The 21,104-nt window shown below is 38.5% G+C and overlaps 1 protein-coding gene across 1 annotated transcript in view; it reads right to left on the bottom strand.

Annotated features, from left to right (window-relative positions):
- The window catches only part of AFF3 (AF4/FMR2 family member 3), a gene marked incomplete at its 5' end in the record, with an annotated part of 440,051 nt that overhangs the window by 193,581 nt on the left and 225,366 nt on the right, over positions 1-21,104 (bottom strand). The window contains one exon of the mRNA XM_039218000.1: positions 678-758. Coding sequence (XP_039073931.1) covers positions 678-758 — 81 coding nt within the window. The remainder of the gene's footprint in view (positions 1-677; positions 759-21,104) is intronic.

Raw genomic sequence — 21,104 nt, 5'->3', positions numbered from 1 at the left:
TGGACGAAATGGTACACGAGAAGCTCTTGAAAGTAAACTCTGGGTAGGGAAATAAAATCTGGATGATGGTACTGGCTACTTTCACATTTTGCTTCTTAGATTTGCATAATTTTATCTTTATGAATATGTAGTTAAGTGTTAGTTGTACAGTGAAGAATAGAAAACAAAACCTATTAGACTCATATGTAATTTAAATAAACATATTGTGGCTGATTTTTTGAGTGTGTGCTTTTCCTTAGAAAATATGGAAATTTGTCTTTTAAAGTCCTAGAAAATATTTTAAGGTTTATAAAAGATGAATTATATACTACATGTCTTCAATTCTAAGACATTGATTTTAAGATACATCATCAATTTAATAATAGCTTTTCAAGAAAAAAGACACACAATCACACTGAATGTATAAAATGATTGTAAGATGCATTTTAACTTCACAAATGTTTTTAGATAAAATGACAATTATAATATGCATCACATTTTGCAGAAAGTATGGAAGTCAAAGCTTAATTTTCTCCTTTTGATGAATAAATACATGCTTGCAAATTGTTGAAAATCAAAGCCATATGCCTCTGGCAGGGATATTTACAGAGGAAAAAACAACCAAGGGAAAATCCACTATCCACTAAAAATCTCTGTGTGAGTGAAGCCTATTCCTCCTGAGTGTTGCAAGATCTCACCTTATTTGGAAATGGAAATTTGCTTGGTTCCACTTTGCCAGGTGCTTGAATAGCAGAAAGTGGTGGGAGCCAGGTCATCTCCTAAAGAGAGGGAAAAACAAACAGCACTGTAGTACAGGGATTATTTAAAGTCAGTGGCATATAAAACAGTATTCGAGCTTGCCTTAATGATACATGGAAGGGACAGGAATGAACAAGAGATGAATAAAGAATGAAAGGGATTTTTAAAAAAAGGATGTGAGACCCACTTTCATGATTTCTTTTCCTAATTTTACCAATTCTTGGTTCCAAGGGGCTATCCCCATGGCCCCTTTATATCTTAAAAAGATCTGCAAGGCTGCCCTATTTTTACTTCATTTAAGCTTCTGAGTAAAGGGACAACCCAGTAGTAAAAGCTCTATGGAAAATGCTGTACAAAGGGGGCTGCTTCTCTTGGACTTCATCCCACAAAATTTCACAGGATGTTTCTGAAGGACTGTACAAAGTACTTTTGACTTTAGAGTCATTATTACAGGACCGTTTTATTTTGTTCAAAACTAAAATTAGTCTGAGTTTCCATTAAGCCCCACACATCACTCTGGTCTTCATAAAAATTACCTTCATGAAGAAGTAAAAAAACATACCACATTTATGAAATAAAGAGAAAGAAGTGTCTTGCCATTTTTATAGCACAATATTAGGAATACAACTTGAGCTCAATGCACAATCCTCTGTGATATGTTTTTGACACACACAGTGCGCTGCACTGTTAGAGAAAGAGTGGCTGTTTAGTCACTGGTAGTTTTCTCCTTCAGTTCCACCTCCTAGAAGGGATCTGCAGTCACTAAATGACTGTACGATTAAAGTCAATCAATTTCTGATCACCAGGACACTTACTTGGAGTTTACAAGTAGGTTTTTAACCCTATTTTTTCCCCTTCCACCTTCAAACCCAAGCAAGCATAGAAACAGTAGTTGATCCGTTTTAAGGTAAATGAGAAATTCTTTTTAAGTGAAGACCATTTCTCACCTCTCTTGGAGAAAAGGGATTCTGTCACGTTTTTCAAGTCAAAGAGATTCTTAAGGATGGTCTTGTGCCTTTTTGTGTGTGTGTGTGTGTGTGTGTGTGTGTGTGTGTGTGTGTGTGTAAATCTCCTCCTTCAATACCTTGGATAGTGCAGACCCACACAGGGAGAAGATAGAGAGTCAAACCCATCTGGGGAAGGATTTATTGACCTTATTATCATCTCACCCACCACGACACCTGTGCTGTAGGTGGTTTAAGCTTATATGCATTTGAGATGTCCCTTCCCCATTCTGCTGTTACCAAGGTTTCTTCAGTAGAAAGCAAAGGAAGATCCAGTGACCCTCTATGTCCCTCTCTCCACTGAACTCTGCTCCTCAAGTCTTTGTCAGTTCTATCCTGTATCTATCCCTTTTATCTCTTTTGAGGTTGTTATGCAGGACCGCTGAGTTTGTGTCCAGGAACAGAGCGGGTGCTCAGTATATTCTGAATGAACAGTATCTCTGCAAAGTCTCTACCATCCTAATCATACCTTCATTACTTTTAACCTGAATTACTTTAATAGCTTCTTCATTGGTTCTTTCTTTTGCTATTATTAATCCATCCACTAGACTCCTGCCAACTTAATTTTCCTAGACTACAGATCCAGATGAAGAGCTTTACTGCTCCAAAATTTTCACATACCATTATATACATAACAAAATGATGATGACCATGGCAATGATAACTCTTGCTGTGCTTTCCAGTTTTCAGAGTACTTCCACACAAGTTTTAAAATTCACACTCAACCTTTAATTATTATTGCATCCATATTGCAGGTGAGGTAGTCAAAGCTCAAAGAAATTAACTGATTTGCTCAAGTTCACTCAATTCATAAATGCCACTGCTGAAATTTGCACATATATCTCATACCTCCAGCCCACTGTTTGTCTTCCACTTCACTGCATTTGCTCCTAAAAACCTCATCCTAGTATTCAAGACCTTCTACAACAAGGTCTCAGTTTTTGGCCTTGTGCCTTTTTGTTAATCTACGCACACAGTATGTGTAAGAAAAACTACAGCCTCTGTTTTCACTTACACTATACCTTTGTGAATGCCCTGCCCTCATATGCTTTTTGGATTTCTATCCATCCATTTACGCTCATCTCAAACATCATCTATGTCTTGAGGCCTGTGCTGATTCCCCTTCCATTCCAATATATGATGGTTCCCTTCTCATTCTCCTCCAAAGTACTCGTTTTTCTCCCTCATAGTAACTGTTAGATTCTTTTTTTGTCTTACAGTTTTTTAAAAATGTTTATTCATTTTTTTTTTTGAGAGAGAGACAGAGCATGAGTGGGGGAGGGGCAGAGAGAGAGGGAGACACAGAATCTGAAGCAGGCTTCAGGCTCTGAGCTGTCAGCACAGAGCCAGACATGGGGCTTGAACTCATGAGCTATGAGATCATGACTTGAGCTGAAGTCAGATGCCTAACCAACTGAGCCACCCAGGCACCCCACAGTTTTATGAGTATATACCTCAATCTGCACATAACCATTTCTCCTCTTCTGATATCCTTCCCCCAAAGTAGAACAGAAATCATACTTAGGCATCTCAGTAATCTCTGTCAATAAAATTCAGATCTATTAAGCATAACCCTGTAAAGAAGGAATGAAAATTTCTTCAGAGAGGGATACTGCCTACTTGTCTTTGTGTAGACTGAAGCACATTATAAATACTAAACACTCAAAATTAACTCACTGAATTGAACTGAACACCCATATTTCAATGCAAAATTGCTAACTTTATTTTAATTCTAAGTATTTCTATGTGATTTTTCCAACTAATGAGTTCTGCTATATATATATATATATATAATATATATATATATATATATAAAGGAATGATGAAGACAAATGGGTTGCTTAAAACAATTAAATCTTTAGAATTAAAAAAGAGAATTTTTTATACAAACTATTTAAATATATACTTTAAAAATCAATATGCAAGGATTTTTTAAAAGATTGATCATCTATTTTATAAAAGTTCTCCATTAGGGTTAGATGGGAAAATTAAGAACAAATAGATTATTCCTATTTCCTCTTCTGTCACACTAGCTCAGGGAGCTTAGGTAAGTGACATCTTGAGTAAATTGTAGTGATTTCAAAACCACAGACTTAGGAATCAATCATATCTCAGCTTGTAGTATTTTAGAACCAGAGGAAATAGAGATGTTAATCTCATGGTTTAATCATGAAGATTAAATGAGATAATACATATAAGGAGCATAGCATGGTTCCTTTATGTTTAATCACTCAATAAAAGACATTACTGATTAATATCCAACCGAGTTTCAGAATTCTGGTCCCTAAACTGAGAAACAGAATTTCTCTCTTAGCTTTAGATATTAGGAGACTGAGATGAGAGAATATATGGGAAAGGTTTTGATAAGAGAATGAAGTATTATGCAAATGTAACCTTCAATTAAGCTAGTAATTATTAATACAAACTATATAGCACTAAAACAGAAAGTTATTTAAAGCAATTATTATGATTTCTAAGAAAAATCATAATAATGATTCTTTATACTGTCCCTAACTTTTCTCATGGGAACAGGGCCTTGACATAATAATAATGAGATAAGATTCGTTTTTTTTAAAGCATTTAATTTATACCTATTTCTAGTAGTTTAAAATGTAAACAAAGGTAAAATGTTTCATAACTGCTAAAATTTCAGTTAGTTTGTCTCAGAGCATATTCTTCACAGGAAAAGATCCCTACCCATTACTAGGTCATCAATCCCATGCCACTGTGCTCCTTACCTCCCCCACCGCCCCAACCCCCACTCTTGACTCCCTCACTTCAACCGTCCCATCATCAGTGGCTGTCCTATAGCCACTTCCTGGATCACAGGTAAGACAGGGAGAACTAAGGTAGGGCCAATTACTCCAGAGTTTAGGTAGCTACCTTCTGATCTTCTAAAGTCCCCTGTCACTTCTTTGATCTACCTATCTTCCTTCCTTTTTGATTTTCTTGCCACTTAGGAATGAGATCACACCCTATTCCTCAGCTCTGAGAGGGCCTCAGTTTTGAGTTTAGGTTCCTTAGCCAACTGGTAGGATTAAGAATAAGACATATCTGTCTTAACACAGGCTTACCAGTCCCATCTCTCCAAGCAGATGTCTAGTTAGCCAAGGGACATATTTCAGGGTGTCTTCTTATTTCTTATATAGGCTTAAAATGCCAAGTCTCTTTATAGTAAATACACTCACTTTACTGCTAAATGAAGGAGCAGATGGTTCAATGATAACAGTATAGAATACTGCATTTCATTAACTGTCCAACTTTTTTTTTTCTATCCTTTATCTACTGTTTTTCTGAAGGCCATGGGGCATATGGGCCAGTGTCCATTTTCATGCCTATTGTACAGCAAGATTGACCCTCAGTCCCAAGAGTCCAGAGCTTAAAGGTGAGCAGACTTTCGTGTACTCATTTTGCACAAACCTCTCCCTCCCTGTAGCTCCCCACTTACTCTGGTGTCACCTGCATCAGCCTGTCCTAGGACAAAGGGTCAGAGACTTAGGGCATCCATTCATTAAGCAGTGTAGCTCTTTGTTATTCAAGGCAGCTGAATTTTAGCCTGAAATCTTAGTGTTCAAAATATATAGTACAAAGATCTGCAAAGTATATATAGTTTGCAAACAGAGGAAACTAGAAATTTTTTGAATAACATTTAAATCTCTCTATTAAAATCAGCAAATAGAGAAATACTTTCCCTGGTCTCTCTCCTTGCCTACTGTCTCCCTACTACAATCTATCTTGATCACTGTCACCCAAGTGTTTTATTTAAAATAGCTACTATGCCACACTCGCTCAAAAGCTTCCAGTGACTCTGGTCCAAGCATTCAAGATCCTCTGTCATATGGTGCCCTCAAGAAACACTGCAGTGTTACTGCTTGTTCCTTCTCTACATGTCCTCCCCCCGAGCCAGATGGGTTTATTTCTCGTCCTGCCCTAGGTTTTCCTATCCTGACACCTTTTTTTTGTTTGTTTTTCTTTTCATGTTTTTCCAGCTTTACTTATCTCTTTTTTCCTTCTCATCCCTCATCTCTTTATGAAGGTCACTGACCAGCCTGGTCCTTAGCAAGAGCCACACCCTCCACTCTCCGTTACCGTGATCTACTGTGTCCCCTACTTAACATTTCCATGCTACCTGGGGCTGTGACTTTACCTTTCATGTATTACCACTATCAGATTATAAATTTATAACCCCTATGAGATTACAGTAAAACCTCTGTTTGTGAGTGTAATTCATTCCAGAAACATGCTTGTAATCCAAATCACTTATGCATCAAAGCAAATTTCAAGAACCATTGGCTCAGTTGTGATCATGTGATGTTCGGCATCACATACTACACATATTGCAAGACACCACTCATTTATCAAGTTAAAATTTACTAGAAATGTTTGCTCATCTTGCGGAACACTCACAGGACAACTTACTCACCATCCAAGGTTTTACTGTATAACCTTTTTGAGGGAAAGGATTATGTCCTTTAAACTCTCTTGTAGCTCTCTGGAGGCCTTGCAAAATGGATAAAGTAATAGGAATTCATTTAATTTCCCTGGGATTCTCTTTTCTCTCCTAGAACGATGGCACCAATAAGCTATACTTGTCTTACGAAACACATATGATGGTTGCCAGGATTGAGAGAGACTGAATTTCTTCTTTCTCTTTCAGCAATGTTTCAACATCTGCTGCCAACTCAGAAGTCTGCTAAAACGCGGTGTCTACCTCCACGGGCCTGGCAGATGACCATAGCTAACTCCAGCATTCTTTGTGCTCAGAAACTCACTCTTCTCAAAATAAAACACTGGTTTAATTCTGTCACTTGGGAATAAAAATACAAAATGCCAAAGTCAACTTTTATGTATGGTGGTTGCTGCTGCAGATCAGAGCACTATTTTGTTTTCAGTTTCACACATATTATTCATGTTATGACACTCTTATCAGATAAGTGCTTCCAACAACAGAACAGTATAATAAAAATTACATATCCTTTAAATGCGGGGAGCTAACAAGAGCACTGTATCTGGTGAAAGGAAACACTCCTGAAGGCCCACTTGTGGGATTCAGAGCATCAGCCTTTGAATAAGAAAAACTGGGAGAAGCACACAAATTCTTCCCTAATGGGGCCTGGGAGTGTATTGTAATTGTCAATCCATCCCTGGACTTTAAATAGCCTCCAGGGTCAAACTGGAAGGCTGGGTAGATTTTGACTCTGAATAAGCAGGCTGAAATTTCACCCTAAATCAACAAAAATTCAAGAACATCCTCATTTTGTTACTCTAGTAAAAGGACTTATAGTATGAAAAATAATAGTAAATATAGTGTACTCATGTCCATTAAGAATAACAACAATCATTATTTTGATGGAAACACTACTCATGGAAAGCTTTTAGAAAAATAGTAGCAGCTGAAAAAGGAAAGTACTTTGTTCTATTTTTTTTTTTTTTTTTACAGTTCAGCTTAGGCTGCTAAAATTACAACTAAGCAAATAACCAATAAAAATGTGTAATTGTAGCATTACCAAAAATCATAGTGAAATCTTGTTTCTTCATATTGAAAACCCAGGGATATGTCCAATTTGGACTAAAATTGGCCTGAGAAGGGGATTCCCAGGAGCTGTATTTTCTGGTCTTATGCATGTCTCCTGGATAGAAGGATCTCATACTTGGAACACCAACTGATCTAAGCCATAGCCTTTTAATTTAAGGCTATCCCCATGTTCTCAATGAGGTTAATCATCAACGGATAAAAAGGAGAGTGTGCCACACAGGTAAAGATTAATGGCATGTATTTGAGAAGCAGCTTCAATTCAGCTTTCACAGACTGATGAAGACAAGGAGAACACCTGTGTTAGAAAATAATATGATCCCCATGGGCCTATGGGGGGAAGACAAGCACTTGGGACTGAAAAATACAAAAGCCTTCAAACTGGAAATTCCAAGGGCGTCTTAGATCTGTGCATCACACTTGCTCCTTTGGCCATGAGATTTTCGGTTCTCTGACACCATATTGTGTCTGGCCTTCCATTATTTCCTTCACATGTAAAAAGTGTGGTTTCTTGTAAGGAAATCCATCCTGTGCACTAGAGACCCACATCTTATCTCCCTGACTTCAGCATCCCTGTAAACTCTGGACTCTCCAATAAGGATTAGAGGACAGCTTAAGGATAAGAGGACTGACTGAACTCAAGATACAACTGCCATTCCAAAAATTTATTTCATGCTATATCCCTTCATTTTAGACTTTTCTGAAGATTTCTTGATTTAGATGCAGCTTTGTTGTTTTCCAGTATCTTTTGGGGCAGGAAAAATGGACGTGATCTATTTTATTGTCTTGTTCCTCTGTGTTAAGAACATTCTCTGTTTTATCTATTTCCTTGGGACTTTCTGGAAAAATAAGAACCATACATTTCCATAATTTATTTTTAGATTCACCTGGCTTTCAACATTCATTTCTACCCCTGGGCTTAAAAATATTATAATTCTTATTCTTTAATTGTGGGCTGTTTCTAGAATTAACCATTGTGTTAAAATGTTAAAAGTAGTAAAATCACTGTGGGTTCTTGGAATTTAAAGAAGAGGGTTTTGATGTTGAGTGTACAGCTGTAGGAACTTAATGACTCTTGTTAAACCCAGGTGACAACTTCATCCCAGAGTTCCTGCTGCAACATACAGACACCTGCTAGTTTTCGAGGTTTTCTTAAAGGTTTTCTTAAAAACCTTGTGCTTATGCTGAGAAGCACTAATTAGTGTAATTTAAAGAGATGCTTTAAAAAAAAAAGCATTTGGTGGGGCAGTAAGAGGATTTCCCAAATTCTGAATATGGGGCTAGTATTTTCTGTATCATCTCCTTTTAAATTTTTTAAAAAATGTTTATTTTTAAGAGAGAGAGAGAGAGAATGTGAGTGGGCAAGGGGCAGAGAGAGAGAGGGAGACACAGAATATGAAGCAGGCCTGAGGCTCTGAGCTGTCAGCATAAAGTTTGGTGTGGGGCTTGAACCCACAAATTGTGAAGTCATGACCTGAGCTAAAGTTGGGCATTCAAGTGACTGAGCCACCCAGGCACCCCTTTCCTGTATCATTTCTAAGAATAAGTCATATTAAGTCTAGGTTTATGAGAAGTGAGACAAATTCCTGACCAGCTCCTAAGAAAGGTCATGTTATTAATGATACCACTGTCACCTTATTTCTGCTCTACACAACACCTTTACTGTGATAGCACAACCAGAAGGTTAGCCCTCCTAATGGATGGATAGACTGTAATTAATCTTAGAACTAGCTGTGGTTTGCAATAATCAACCTGCTCTGTCATACATATCTAAGGGTAAAGAAGGTATTATTTGGGAAAGAAAGGAAGATTGTGGAAGCCAGAAGGGGAAGAGGGTGATGATTACATTCTTGGCCATGTTTTCCTCTTACTGTGTTCCTCAACCCCCTTCTACAGACAGATAATCATAAAAGTGCATTCGACAAAACCCATCTGTCAATTACAGAGAAGCATAATGGCAGTACAGAACAGATTTGGAGTCAGCATCTGAGAAGCCACGTGTCATCTTGTCCCTGCCGTGAACCAGCAGAATGACCTTGGGCAAGTTTGCTTTTCTGATTATTGATGTGCTCATCTGTAAATTGGTGTTAATAATCCTATCTTGTAGGATTACTAAAAGGGTTAGCGACAAACAAACAGAGTGCATACAGTCTGGCAAAAAGTAGGTGCTCCACGGAAGGTGATTACAACTGTATCACTATCTTTATAATGAGCGTTGGCAGCTTTTGGCTTAGACATTGTGAAGAGATGGGGATCGCTATAGGAGAAGACATTTATGAGTTTGTTTTTTAATCTATTTCACTCTGTTAATTATTTAATATTTAACTGGTTAATTATTCATAGTCAAATAGAAGGGATAATGAAAGTGTGCTTATTAAACAATAATTTGCTTCCCTCACTCCTTTTGCCACTAACACACTGTGTGCACAAAGAGAGGGGTGCTGTCTCATTGTCTGGTATTTTTCTCAAATGGGACAATTACTAATAAGCAGAATGCATTCTCCTTCCAAAAGCTGGTTTGGGGTTCTTAATAGTTTAGGAGCTTTGTTTTTATGCCTACAGACTACTTCTGCAGGTACTGACCTGAGAGCTCTTCGAAAATGATCCAAAGGAGGCAATGGGGATATGTGAATATAGAAACAGAAAGCTATGGGATCATGGTGGTAGGAGTTGACATCGAAGCAGGGCATAGAGCAAGGCAGGCAGCCTGGGTAAGAAGAGACCCAGAGGGCCACCGGGGCTAAGATAAAAGTCCCAGGTACAGTAGGATGTCTGGTTCCCCAGAGGGAAGGCAAGTCTCAGCAGCTGTGCTGCCCTCAGCCCAACCTTGCTGATGGTGTGCACACCTTTCTCCCTTTCAAGCCTTTTCCTAGCTAAGTTCTCACCGAACATGCAGGTTTCTGTCTATTAACTTCACCCAAGTATTTCTTCTCAGTTTGAGAGGCAATTTAGAAATCACTGAGTGGCATTGCCATAGTCTAGCAGGATGTCTCATTTTATGGATGAATGTAAAAGGCAGGATGACTTTACAAAAGACAGGAAATATCTACTGAATATAATACTCCAGATACAGCAGCCAAATCAGGAAGAAGAAGGAAAGTTGGTTAGCCTTGGACAGACCATCTTTTTTTTCTTTTTAAACCATGAGGTTAATATATCTGGTTAATATATCCTGAAAAAGGAGAAGCAAAAGATTAAAATACTTCCCAGCAGAAGTGTATAGGTCTGTGAGAAAAGAGAAGTTAGGGCCAAAATAAAAACAGGATGATAACTACTTTTCATAGAAGAAAAGGCAATAAAAAAGACTGAGTTAGTATAGTTTGTAAAGAGCGTACCCCTTGGGAAAAGATACTCTGTGAAAACAAAGAAATGAAGATAAAAGATGAAGGCAACAAATTAATGATGTCTAAGGAAGATAAGATCCTGAACTCAGATGTCGTGTCTTTAAATGGGGAAAGAAAAGACCTTAAGGAAATTAGGAAGCAAAGATGATCTTGCAGACATCTCCATGGGGAGAAAGTGGGAAGGAAGGTTCAGAATACACAAAAGCAAATGGACAATCTACAAATTTGAGACAGATGTTTCTATTCCTTCATCCTGGCTGACAACACCAGACATAGTTTCCTGTCTTGAGAAGGGGTCTATAATCATGCTGAATAGTATATGACTAGTCAGACCAATCAATCCAGTTCTACTAGTGCATCCAGATGTAGATTCAATTGAACTCACTTCTAGCCATCTACTATGTACCAGGTGCAACACTATGTCCTGGGGATACAACACAGAATACAACACACATGGAACTGTGCACAGAATACAACATACATGGAATTGTGAGCACCAGTGGGACAGACAAGCAACAAGCGATGAACAATGAAAATACAATACACCCATATTCCTTGCGGCTGCTATGTTTTTATTTCTTCTGCTTTTGTTTCTCTTGGAGCCACCCCAGCCATCAGTGCCTATTCTGGCCATAATGGATGCTGGTTGAGGTATCATATTTCTCATGGTTGTGGCATTGGTCTGATGGCAAAAAAGAAGCATAGGTTTCTGTGTCAGACATCTAAGGGGCTACCTTGTGGAAAAAATTACATGTGGCTTATGGAGACATGCAGCATAATTAGAGGCAACTGGTTAAAGCTCTCAGGAAGAGTTTGGTTTCTATAAACTTTCTAAAAATTTCTGACAATATTCCACAGGTTCCCTGTCCTAAGCACTGTTCCCAGCTGCAAATATGATCCCTGACCTCATGGATGCTACATCTGGCAAAAATGAGACAGACAGTAAACATGTGCACAACTTTATATAGCATTATATAACATAACACAATGCAATTTAAGTTAGCATAATAGAATATGATAGAACATAAGAACCATTAAAACTACTCAGTGGTAAATTAGCTATTTCTTAAAATGGTAAGCTACATATCTTGGAAGCATTTGAAATCATCACAGCGAGAGGTCTCTGGGACTCCCAAGTCTGGAGTACCTACTTCTGATTAGATGGGGCCACATGGTGGGGGGGTGGCGGGGGGAGAACTGAGGCAACCCCTGCCCTCTCTGTTTGTTTCTATTCCTGACTCAGTGAAGTTCTTAACTGCACATGTAATCTGTTAGGCTAGGGACACATGATTTCAGTTTAATTTTTAATTTAATTGAAAAATTATCTTCACTGCATCTTTCTGCTTACATAAATAATTATATGCTTCTTGTTAAAAAGTTAAACACTACAAAAATACAAAATGCAGGAAAGTGAAAGCCACACAGGATCCTAACACCTATAGATAATGCCCACAGTGAACTGCTTCAAGCACTGGGTACTTATCCAATTTTTATATACATATACGGGGATTATCCATATATTTTTAATAAGGTCATACTGTTTGGTGACTTAATTATTTTCATTTTTCATTTCTTCTTTGCCCATACAACATATAAATGTACCTTCTTTTGAGGGACTACATAGGCAATCTACTGCTTAGAAGTACTATAGTTTATTTAATCTGACTGGAAGTATTATAGTTTATTTAATCAAATGATGGAGAGTTGGTTTGTTGCCTTTTTTCATGACTATAAACCATGCTTTTGAAACAATCCTTGTACATCAGTCTTCTTGTGGTTCTGTATTACGTCCAGAGTATAAATTCCTTGTATAGAATTTCTAGGTCAAATGGCATAAATATTTTAAATGCAAATATATTGTCAAATTGTTCTCCCCAAATGGTCTATTAATTTACATATCCTGTAACAGAATATGAAAGCCCCTGTTTCTAAAGACTTCCATGAATTCACTTTTCAAAAGTCCTGTTTGCAGTGGCTATGGAACCAAGATGGTGGCATAGGAGATTGCTGAATTTTCCTCCTCTCATGGACACACTGAATATACACCTACATATGAAGCAATCTCCTCTGAGAGAAATCCAGGAACTAGATGAGTGAATCCTACATGCCAGGTGACAGATAAAATATCCACACTGAAATATGTAGAAAAGGCTGAGACTCAATGGTGGGGGAAAGGGAGAGAGGCAAACCATGAGAGACTCTTGAATGCTGACAAAAACTGAGGACTGATGGATGTGGGGAGGGAGGGGGGCATGGGCATGGAGGAGGACACTTGTGGGGATGAGCACTGGGTGTTATGTGGAAACTAATTTGACAATAAACTATTTGTAAAAAAGTAAAAAAAATGATGTATAGTAAAAAAAAAAAAAAAAAAGGCTGAGATTCATGCCATAAATACCATCCCTGGCACAGCATAAAGTTGGGAGTGAACCGCTAGGTCCCAGCTTCTCTCTGAAGAGCAAATCATCTAGATCACACAGCTAGCATCCCAAATTTGAAGGCTTCCATTTTAGGGATGGGCTGCCAAATCACCTAGCTCCAATAGCCAACAGGGCTTGCATTCATGAGTCCCATAGGATTACAAAAAACAAAGAAGCAGTCATTAAGGTATACAGGAACATTTGTGGCTATACACCTGGGCAGTGCAGAGGTAGCAGGCAAAGACTTCCATCTCTCAGTTTCTTCCTGGATGGAATAAGAGTGCATACTTTCCCTGCCAGAGTGACTGGCTTCTGATCAATGTGCATCTAAGTGTTAACTACAATCCTCCCCTTTGGGACACTGAGAAGTCTTGGCACACTCTCAACTACTGGGAGCCACTAAGAGCAAAAAACGGCAGCTTGGACAATCACAAATGTTTGAAAGGTAACCAGGACACCCTAACATGTACCAATATACATTATGAGAATCCCAGAAAGAGAAAAGAGAAAAATGGGCAGAAAACTTACTTAGATAAATAATGACTGAAAACTTCTCTTAAGATGAAAAATGAAACAGATATCCAGATCCACGAATCCCAGAAAGTGCCAAAGAAGATGAAGTTCCAAAGAAGAAGTTTCTAAAGAAACTCATGGTGACATACATTACAATAAACTGTCAAATGCTAAAGACAAAGAGAGAATCTTAAAAGCACCAATAAAGAAGCAACTTGTTACATACAAGGGAAACACCACAAGATTATCAACAGATTTTTTAGCAAAAACCTTGTGGACCTGAAGGGAGTGGGATGATACATTCAAAACGTTGTCACAGAAAAAAAAATCCTGCCACCTGAGAATACTCTACCTGACAAAATCCTTCCATCATCACTAGACCAGCCTTTCAAGAAATGTTAAAGGGAGTTCTTTAAGCTGATGGGAGGATTAATTAGTAACATAAAAATACATGAGGGCATAAAACTCACTGGTTAAGATAAATGTGTAGTCCAATACAGAATACTCTAATCTTATAGTGGTGGTACATAAATTACTTAGAACTCTAGTATAAAGGTTAAAAGACAATCGTATTAAAAATAACTACAACAATGTGTTCAAAAAATACACAGTACAAGAGGATGTAACCTGTGAAAGAGAATCTGATACAATAAAATTCCTAGAAGAAAACACAGGGAGTAAGTTCCTTGACATTGGTCTTGGCAGTGATCTCTCAGTTTTGACACAAAAAGCAAAGACAATAAATGCAAAAATAAACAAATGGGACTCCATCAAACTAAAAGCACAGCAAAGGAAACATCAAAATGAAAAGAAAACTTCTGGCATAGGAGATTTGCAAACCACATATCTGATTAATATTCAAAATGTATAAGGAACTCATACAACCCAAATATAAAAAAACAAGTAATTCAAAGATACGAATAGATATTTCCCAAAAAAGACATACAGATGTACAACAGGTACATGAAAAGTAGCTCAGCATCGCTATTCATCAGAGAAATGCGAGTCAAAAGCACAATGAACTATCACCTCACATCTGTTAGGATGTCTATTCTAAAAAAGATTTCATCTCATGATGAAAAATGTTGGCAAGGATGTAGATTAGATGGAGCCCTTGTACATTGTTGGTGGGAATATAAAGTGGATTGCATCCAGCTAGTATGGAAAACAGTATGGAGGTTCCTCAAAAAATTAAAGTAGAACTACTACATGATCTAATAAGCTCACATTTGGATATTATATCTAAAGCAGATACATCATTATCTCAAAGACATATTTGTATTTCCATGTTCATTGCAGCATTATTCATAATAGCCAAAGAATGGAAACAGCCTAAGTGGCCATTGATGGATGAATGGAAAAAGAAATTGTGGTATGTATATACAATGGAATATTATTCAGCTTTAAAAAAGAGAAAATCTTGCCTTTTGTGACATCATTGATGGACCTTGAAGAAATTATTCCAAGTAAATTATACCAAACAGAGAAAGACAAATACTATCCAGCATCACTACAGGTAGAATCTAAAGGAAAAAAAAAGTTGGATACATGGAAACAGGGAATAGAATGGTGGTTACCTGAGGTTGGGGCTTGCGAAAAATAGGGAGAGGTTGGTAAAAGGGTACAAACTTTCACTTATAAGATAAATAAAGCCTAAGACCCAGATGTATAGTTGTTAATGATGTATTGTAAATGCTGTACTATATAAATGAAATTTGCTGAGAATAGAACTTAAGGAAAATAAATATGTGAGATGATGGAAGTGTTAATTGACTTCATGGTAGAAATCTTTTCACAATGTATATGTGTATATCATCATCATACTGGACTCTTTAAGTGTATTATAATTTTATTTGTTGGTTATACCTCAACAAACATTTTTTACCTCATTGCTAATATTTATTTATTTATTGTTTATTTATTTTTGAGAGAGAGAGAGCGCACGCGCATATACGAGCAGGGGAAGGGCAGAGGGAGAGGGAGAAGGGCTCGATTTCAGGACCATGACATCATGATCTGAGATAAAATCAAGAGTAGGATGCTAAACCAAATGAGCCTCCCAGGGGGTCCTGCTGCCAATTTTATAGGAAAAAAATGCTTGAACTGTTGCTTCAATTGCATCTCTAATTATTAGGGTAGCATATGTAAAAGGCATCTTCTTTTTCTATTCCTAAAATACCTTTTTATATCCTTGCCCATTCTGACATCAGAGTATTTAGAAATTAGCTCTGTTTATCTGTTAGGTGGTCACATAAATACATTTTTGAATCATATCTCTATGAAAGAATTCCTGAAGTAAAAATGGACAAGAAAACGTGGAAGGAAAAGCAACTCTTTAGAAGAAAAAGAGAACAATAAAAAATTTTATCTTTCAAAAGTATTTAATATAATCATCAAAGTATGTGACAATTTTATTATACAGCAGCAAACTTGCCCAAATATTGAAATCTAATCACAAAAAATATTTACTGTAATAAAAGCCTAAATAGAACAAGATAGTATTATTCCAGTTGAACCAACAGATGTTTGAGTGAGTGATGTACGTGTGAGGGAGGGAGTCAGCGGGGTGGTTGTATTTCTATGCTTGTGTGTGATTGTTGGCTATACAATGGGTATGAGGGACCTTACCGGGCTGATGAAATCTAAAACTATATAAAGGTTGCACACTCTAAATTTACTATGAATCTTTGAACTGTACACTGGAAATGGGTTAGTTTTTTGATATATAAGTTATGCCTTACTAAAGTCATAAAAGGGAGAGCTAGGCAGTACTCAATTATGCCCTGCAGATTAGAGTAGAATAGTGGTACTGATGAGGCAAGGACCCTTTGACTTAGGGAAGGAGCCACAGAGGAGTAGGTTTTTGGTGGATGGTCAGAACCCACACAAACATGGCCCTGATGGTAGTGGGAGTAAAGAGGCTGGCCTGATGAGGGCGGCTGGGTGTTAGTGAGTGCTCTGGCAGAGACTGAGATGAATCTGAAATAGGTAACACATGCTCAGATCACGGAAGCCTATATGTAATGGAACAATTCAGCCAGTGAAGAGATCTAAACCTGGGAAAAAGACAAGCGTGGTTCTTACAAGAAAGAAGATTGGCACAAGTGGGATGCATTGAGAAAGTGCTAGAGATGCAACATTCCAACTAAACATTTAAAAATTGTCACCTTGCTTAAAGCATATTTATATTTTAAAACTTAATGCTTCAGAGTTCCCAGAGACAAAGAGAACAACATTGTGTAAAAAGGTAGAGAAAAAGCACTGGACTCAGAATGAGGACAGACTGAGGCTGGTCCCAGAGCCATAGGGAAACATGGAACCAGGCGGGTGGGGGATTAGGGCACTTGGCTCATAGAAGTTATCTGCCCAAGGCCACTAAGTCATTTTGTGGCTCACCTAGAATATGAAACAAGGGCTTCTGTATCTTTCTGTTTTCCTTCAGTTTGTAAAGTAATGAGAGGATCATTTAACTGGGGTTTGGTGAGAAGTAGATAAGATACTATACTTGATATTATTTCATAAACAGTATGATGTAGAACAAGTAGCATCAGCAGTATTTAAGTGTAAATGCAATCTATCCAGTATTCTAGCATTATTGGTTCTCTTAGCATTTCTTAACTCAACCCTGGTCCCCCGTTTTCCTACCTCTTACCAAAAATAAACAAGAAGTGGGACAAAAGAGAAAAAAGAGATGGGAAAAGCAAAAGCAGAGACCAGAACTAGGTGAAGTGGCCAGGTGAAGGCAAGTATAGTAGGAGTCAGGACACCTTGCTCTGTCCTTGACCAGGGCATGTGCTTGACTTTCCTGGGCCTTTGGTTTCTTGTCTGTGAATACAGTGAGAAAACAATCCAAAAATCAAAGAGTTGCCAAAGGAACTTTTAGACTCTTAGATGGAGCCTACCCCACTCAATCTCAAGAGCAACTGTGTACACACATAGCAAGATTCTTGCTGAAGTTTACACAGAAATTACCCAGCTACGTTCAGCTCTTCTGAGTGACAGAAATGGAAAGTATTTACACTGGAAACCTGGTCTCAATACACAGCCAAGGTCTTAATGTTCTCAGATTCTCTGGCATTTGCCTCTTCCCTTTTCTTGTTATTTCTTTTGTATCTCTTCAGGATGATGTGGTGACAATTTTTAAAAACAATTTGTTTTGATCAGCATCAAGTTATCTGGTTAAGCCAAGCACCATTTTTACCCCAAAGTTAAACAATCATGCTCTAATTCTTAAATTGCTTCCCTACCCTTGGGAAGTTCATGTCCAAGTCTCTGGCATCTAATTCTAGAACCATCTATCATGAAATGTATTTGAGCACAAGGAAGTTAGGGCAACTGTAGCTAGGGGAAAGGTCATTAATCCTGATGCCAGATTAATCTTCCCTAAACACCTTTTCAAGCACACCACCTGTCTCCTTAAGAGTCTGTTTAATTGAGAGGGCCCCTGATTGCCCATTAGGTCCCACTTCCCAGTCTTGTCTCAGGCCCTGCCTGACTCTGACATGGCCAGCATGCTCCTTCCATTTAGCCAAGTCAGGTTCTCCCTGCTGCTCATAGTAAGGAGGTTCTGCGCATCTTGCCTTCAGGGCTTTGCTCAAATGTTGCCCATCTGCCTTCACTTTCCTGTCCACATCCTACCCTTCCATCACATATCAGTTCATGGCCCATACTGCCCGGGAAACATCTGCTTACATCCTCCTTTCCCCAACCTTTCCTTCCTCTGAACGTCTAGAACACTACCAATTAATTTATAGCACTAACACTCTGCCACTGAATGAGATTACAGATAAGCCTTTGGAGGGCTGAGACCCTCTCTTTTGTTCATGGCTACATCTCCAGGACCTACCTAACGCAGTGCCCATGGGAAGTACTTGCTAAACAATTCCTGAATGAATGAATGAATGAATGATTACTTAGCATAGGAAATGTGAGAAGGTAATGATTGTTAAACTACCATGCTATAACATACACTCATAGGATTTTTTTGCTGTCAAGCAGGTATTTATTTCCAACAGTGCTGGGACACCTCAAATATTTCTTAAATTTTTTCTTTGGGAGCTGTTCTACATTATGGTCCTTTTAATTCCTGGGGGAGGAGTGTGTGTGGGGAATCTCAGTGTAAAGAGTGGATATGAATTCAGAGAGAGTGAAAAGTCACTTAGAATCAAACCTCAATAAAGAGGCTAAGGAGAGCTATTTTGGATTAAAACCCAAGTAGGACGCTGGTTGCCTCATGTTCATTCTCCTTGCTCTCAAGAAGAAAGTAGTTCCAGGAATGCTGGAGAGATGACATCATGAGAGTGTTTAACTTCACCTTCAACATGACTTTTTGAAGGATGAGTGATGCCTTCAAATGAATTAAAAATATCCCAGATGAGTATTTCTTTTAAAGATGAACCTAGCAACTAAGCACATAGTAGGAACTAAATCAACACCCACTTATCTAATTTTATTAAAGGCTATAGTTTGGTTCTGTGCAAATATGAACTTTAAAATAAATTTGATGCACTTGTTGGGATGAGCACTGGGTGTTATATGGAAACCAACTTGACAATGAACTATTTAAGAAAAATGAACAAATTTGATGTTTTAAAAATACCAAGTTTCTGTGGAACTATAAAACAATGCAACAATAGGAAACACAAGAAAATGCATGGGTACCTCTGTAGAGGAAGGAAAGTGTGGGGGATTTTTAAATTACAATTCTCAGGGGAGGGGTTCAAATTACACTAAGAAGAAAAGGAATGTACTAGATGTTTCTGGAGTTTATTATAATTGTATCTTTTTGGCTCCTAACAAAGAACCAGCAACAGAATCAGGATTATTTTGGACAAATTTCAAGAAATTAAAACAAAGGTTAAAAAAAGAAGAAGAATAGAGGTCAGTCTGTTTACCTAGTACAGACAGATGGTTGTATTTATGTAGTTAGACTAGTAATGCAGAAAGACTTCCAAAGTTCCATGAGGCACATTTGCCAAGAGAATGCCTCAGGTTGGCAGAAGGTAGAAACCCTATATTGGGTAAATATTTAGCAACATTGATGAATTTTTAACACTAATATCTCATTTGCAGTGGAATAGCTTTATGGTCTGAAATCTCTTTCCCCATTCTGTTTTATAAGTGATGATAAAAATCAAAACATAATCACCTGTCGAGGATGAATCCTGCACCTGTGAAACTATATTTCAAGCAAACCAGCTTCCTAATTACAATGGAGAGGGAACTGGCACAAGGAAGCACACTTTTCCCACCATTCCTGCAGTGGGCTGCAGGCTCTCGGATGAAGGGCTGTTGGTTAAACCACGAAAAACTGCTAAAATCATCTTTTGTTATTCCTGTCTGCACAACAAATAAATTTGTCTGGGGCTCAATGGTAGATCTCAGCCAAATTGATAGGGCTCAGCTCTGAGGCAGTTAAGAGCAGCCCTACCTAAGGTAGAAACCAGAACACCAGGAGTGTCATGATCATGGTCTATGGAATTTGGTGGAAAGTTGGCCAGTGAAGGGCACTGGGCTGAGCGTGTTAAGGAGCATGGTAAATAGAAAACACGAACTCTGCTGTAAGGGGGCTTACAGTGCAGTTGGGAAGGTGGAAATCTACAAACACATGTAGACATTAGTAATACAGTCCCTTGGGCAAGTGTGGCAAACTCCAAATGCAGGATGGGCAGTGATGCTTGGAGCTGAGCAAGGCGGCAGTATTCATTGTGAGCTGGTGTGTTCAGTAACACAGCCAGTAACAGAAGGTGAGACCTAATAGGTTGGTGGGGTATTTGAGCAGAGGTGAGGGGGGTTAAGTGGAAGTCACCTGGGCTTGAATGGAGAGCTGAGGAGAGCAATGAGCATGGTCTCCACAGGGATTTGAATGCCAGAGTGTGCCATGGAGGGTGGGTTGGCAGTGGTAGGTTATGAGGGTTTGAACGTGGAGGGTCAGACATGCCAGGTGCTGTCTCGTGCAAAGCAACTTGGCGATTGTGTGCCAGACAGTTTTGGATGGGGGACAGCGGGAAAGAAGGCAGCCTTCTGGGGACAAAAAGCTTTTTAAAACAGTTGAGTAATGTAATTACAATAGACTAGGAAGGAGAAGGTGACGGGAAAAATCAGATGTTTTAGCAGCAGAGCGAGGAACTGCTTTTACAGGGTACAAAGTCTACAGGGCCAACTTCTCATCTTATATCAGGTTTCTTCAAAGGCAGATTATTTAAGGGCATGCCCCACCCAGGCTTGGATGATGACTGTGAGGGGGCAACCATGCCCCACCTAAGCTCCTAGATCCCTGTCCAGCCCAGCCCTGCCCTGGGTGCTGCCAGGGTACCACAAACTCTCCTTTGCTCTCCCATGTTCTTCTGTTATTACTGCAGACAGGAGTGGGCCTGGTCAATTTGAACTTGAATTCAATTCAAACAAACGAGAAGGAATACCAACCTGCCTGATTTATTCAGCTGCATTTAGAGGCTTAATATGGTTTTTGTCTGGGTTCTAGCCATATAGAAGGAATATGAAACACAGCCCTTCCACTAAGAAGACCTGCATTTAGAATCTGGAGGCCGAG

Source organism: Hyaena hyaena, unplaced genomic scaffold (genome assembly GCF_003009895.1).
Source record: "Hyaena hyaena isolate Hyena2069 unplaced genomic scaffold, ASM300989v1 scaffold_731, whole genome shotgun sequence".
In the NCBI taxonomy this organism is placed as follows: Eukaryota; Metazoa; Chordata; class Mammalia; order Carnivora; family Hyaenidae; genus Hyaena; species Hyaena hyaena.
Note: the sequence above shows the minus strand (reverse complement) of the source record. Positions and strands in the feature narration are given on the sequence as shown.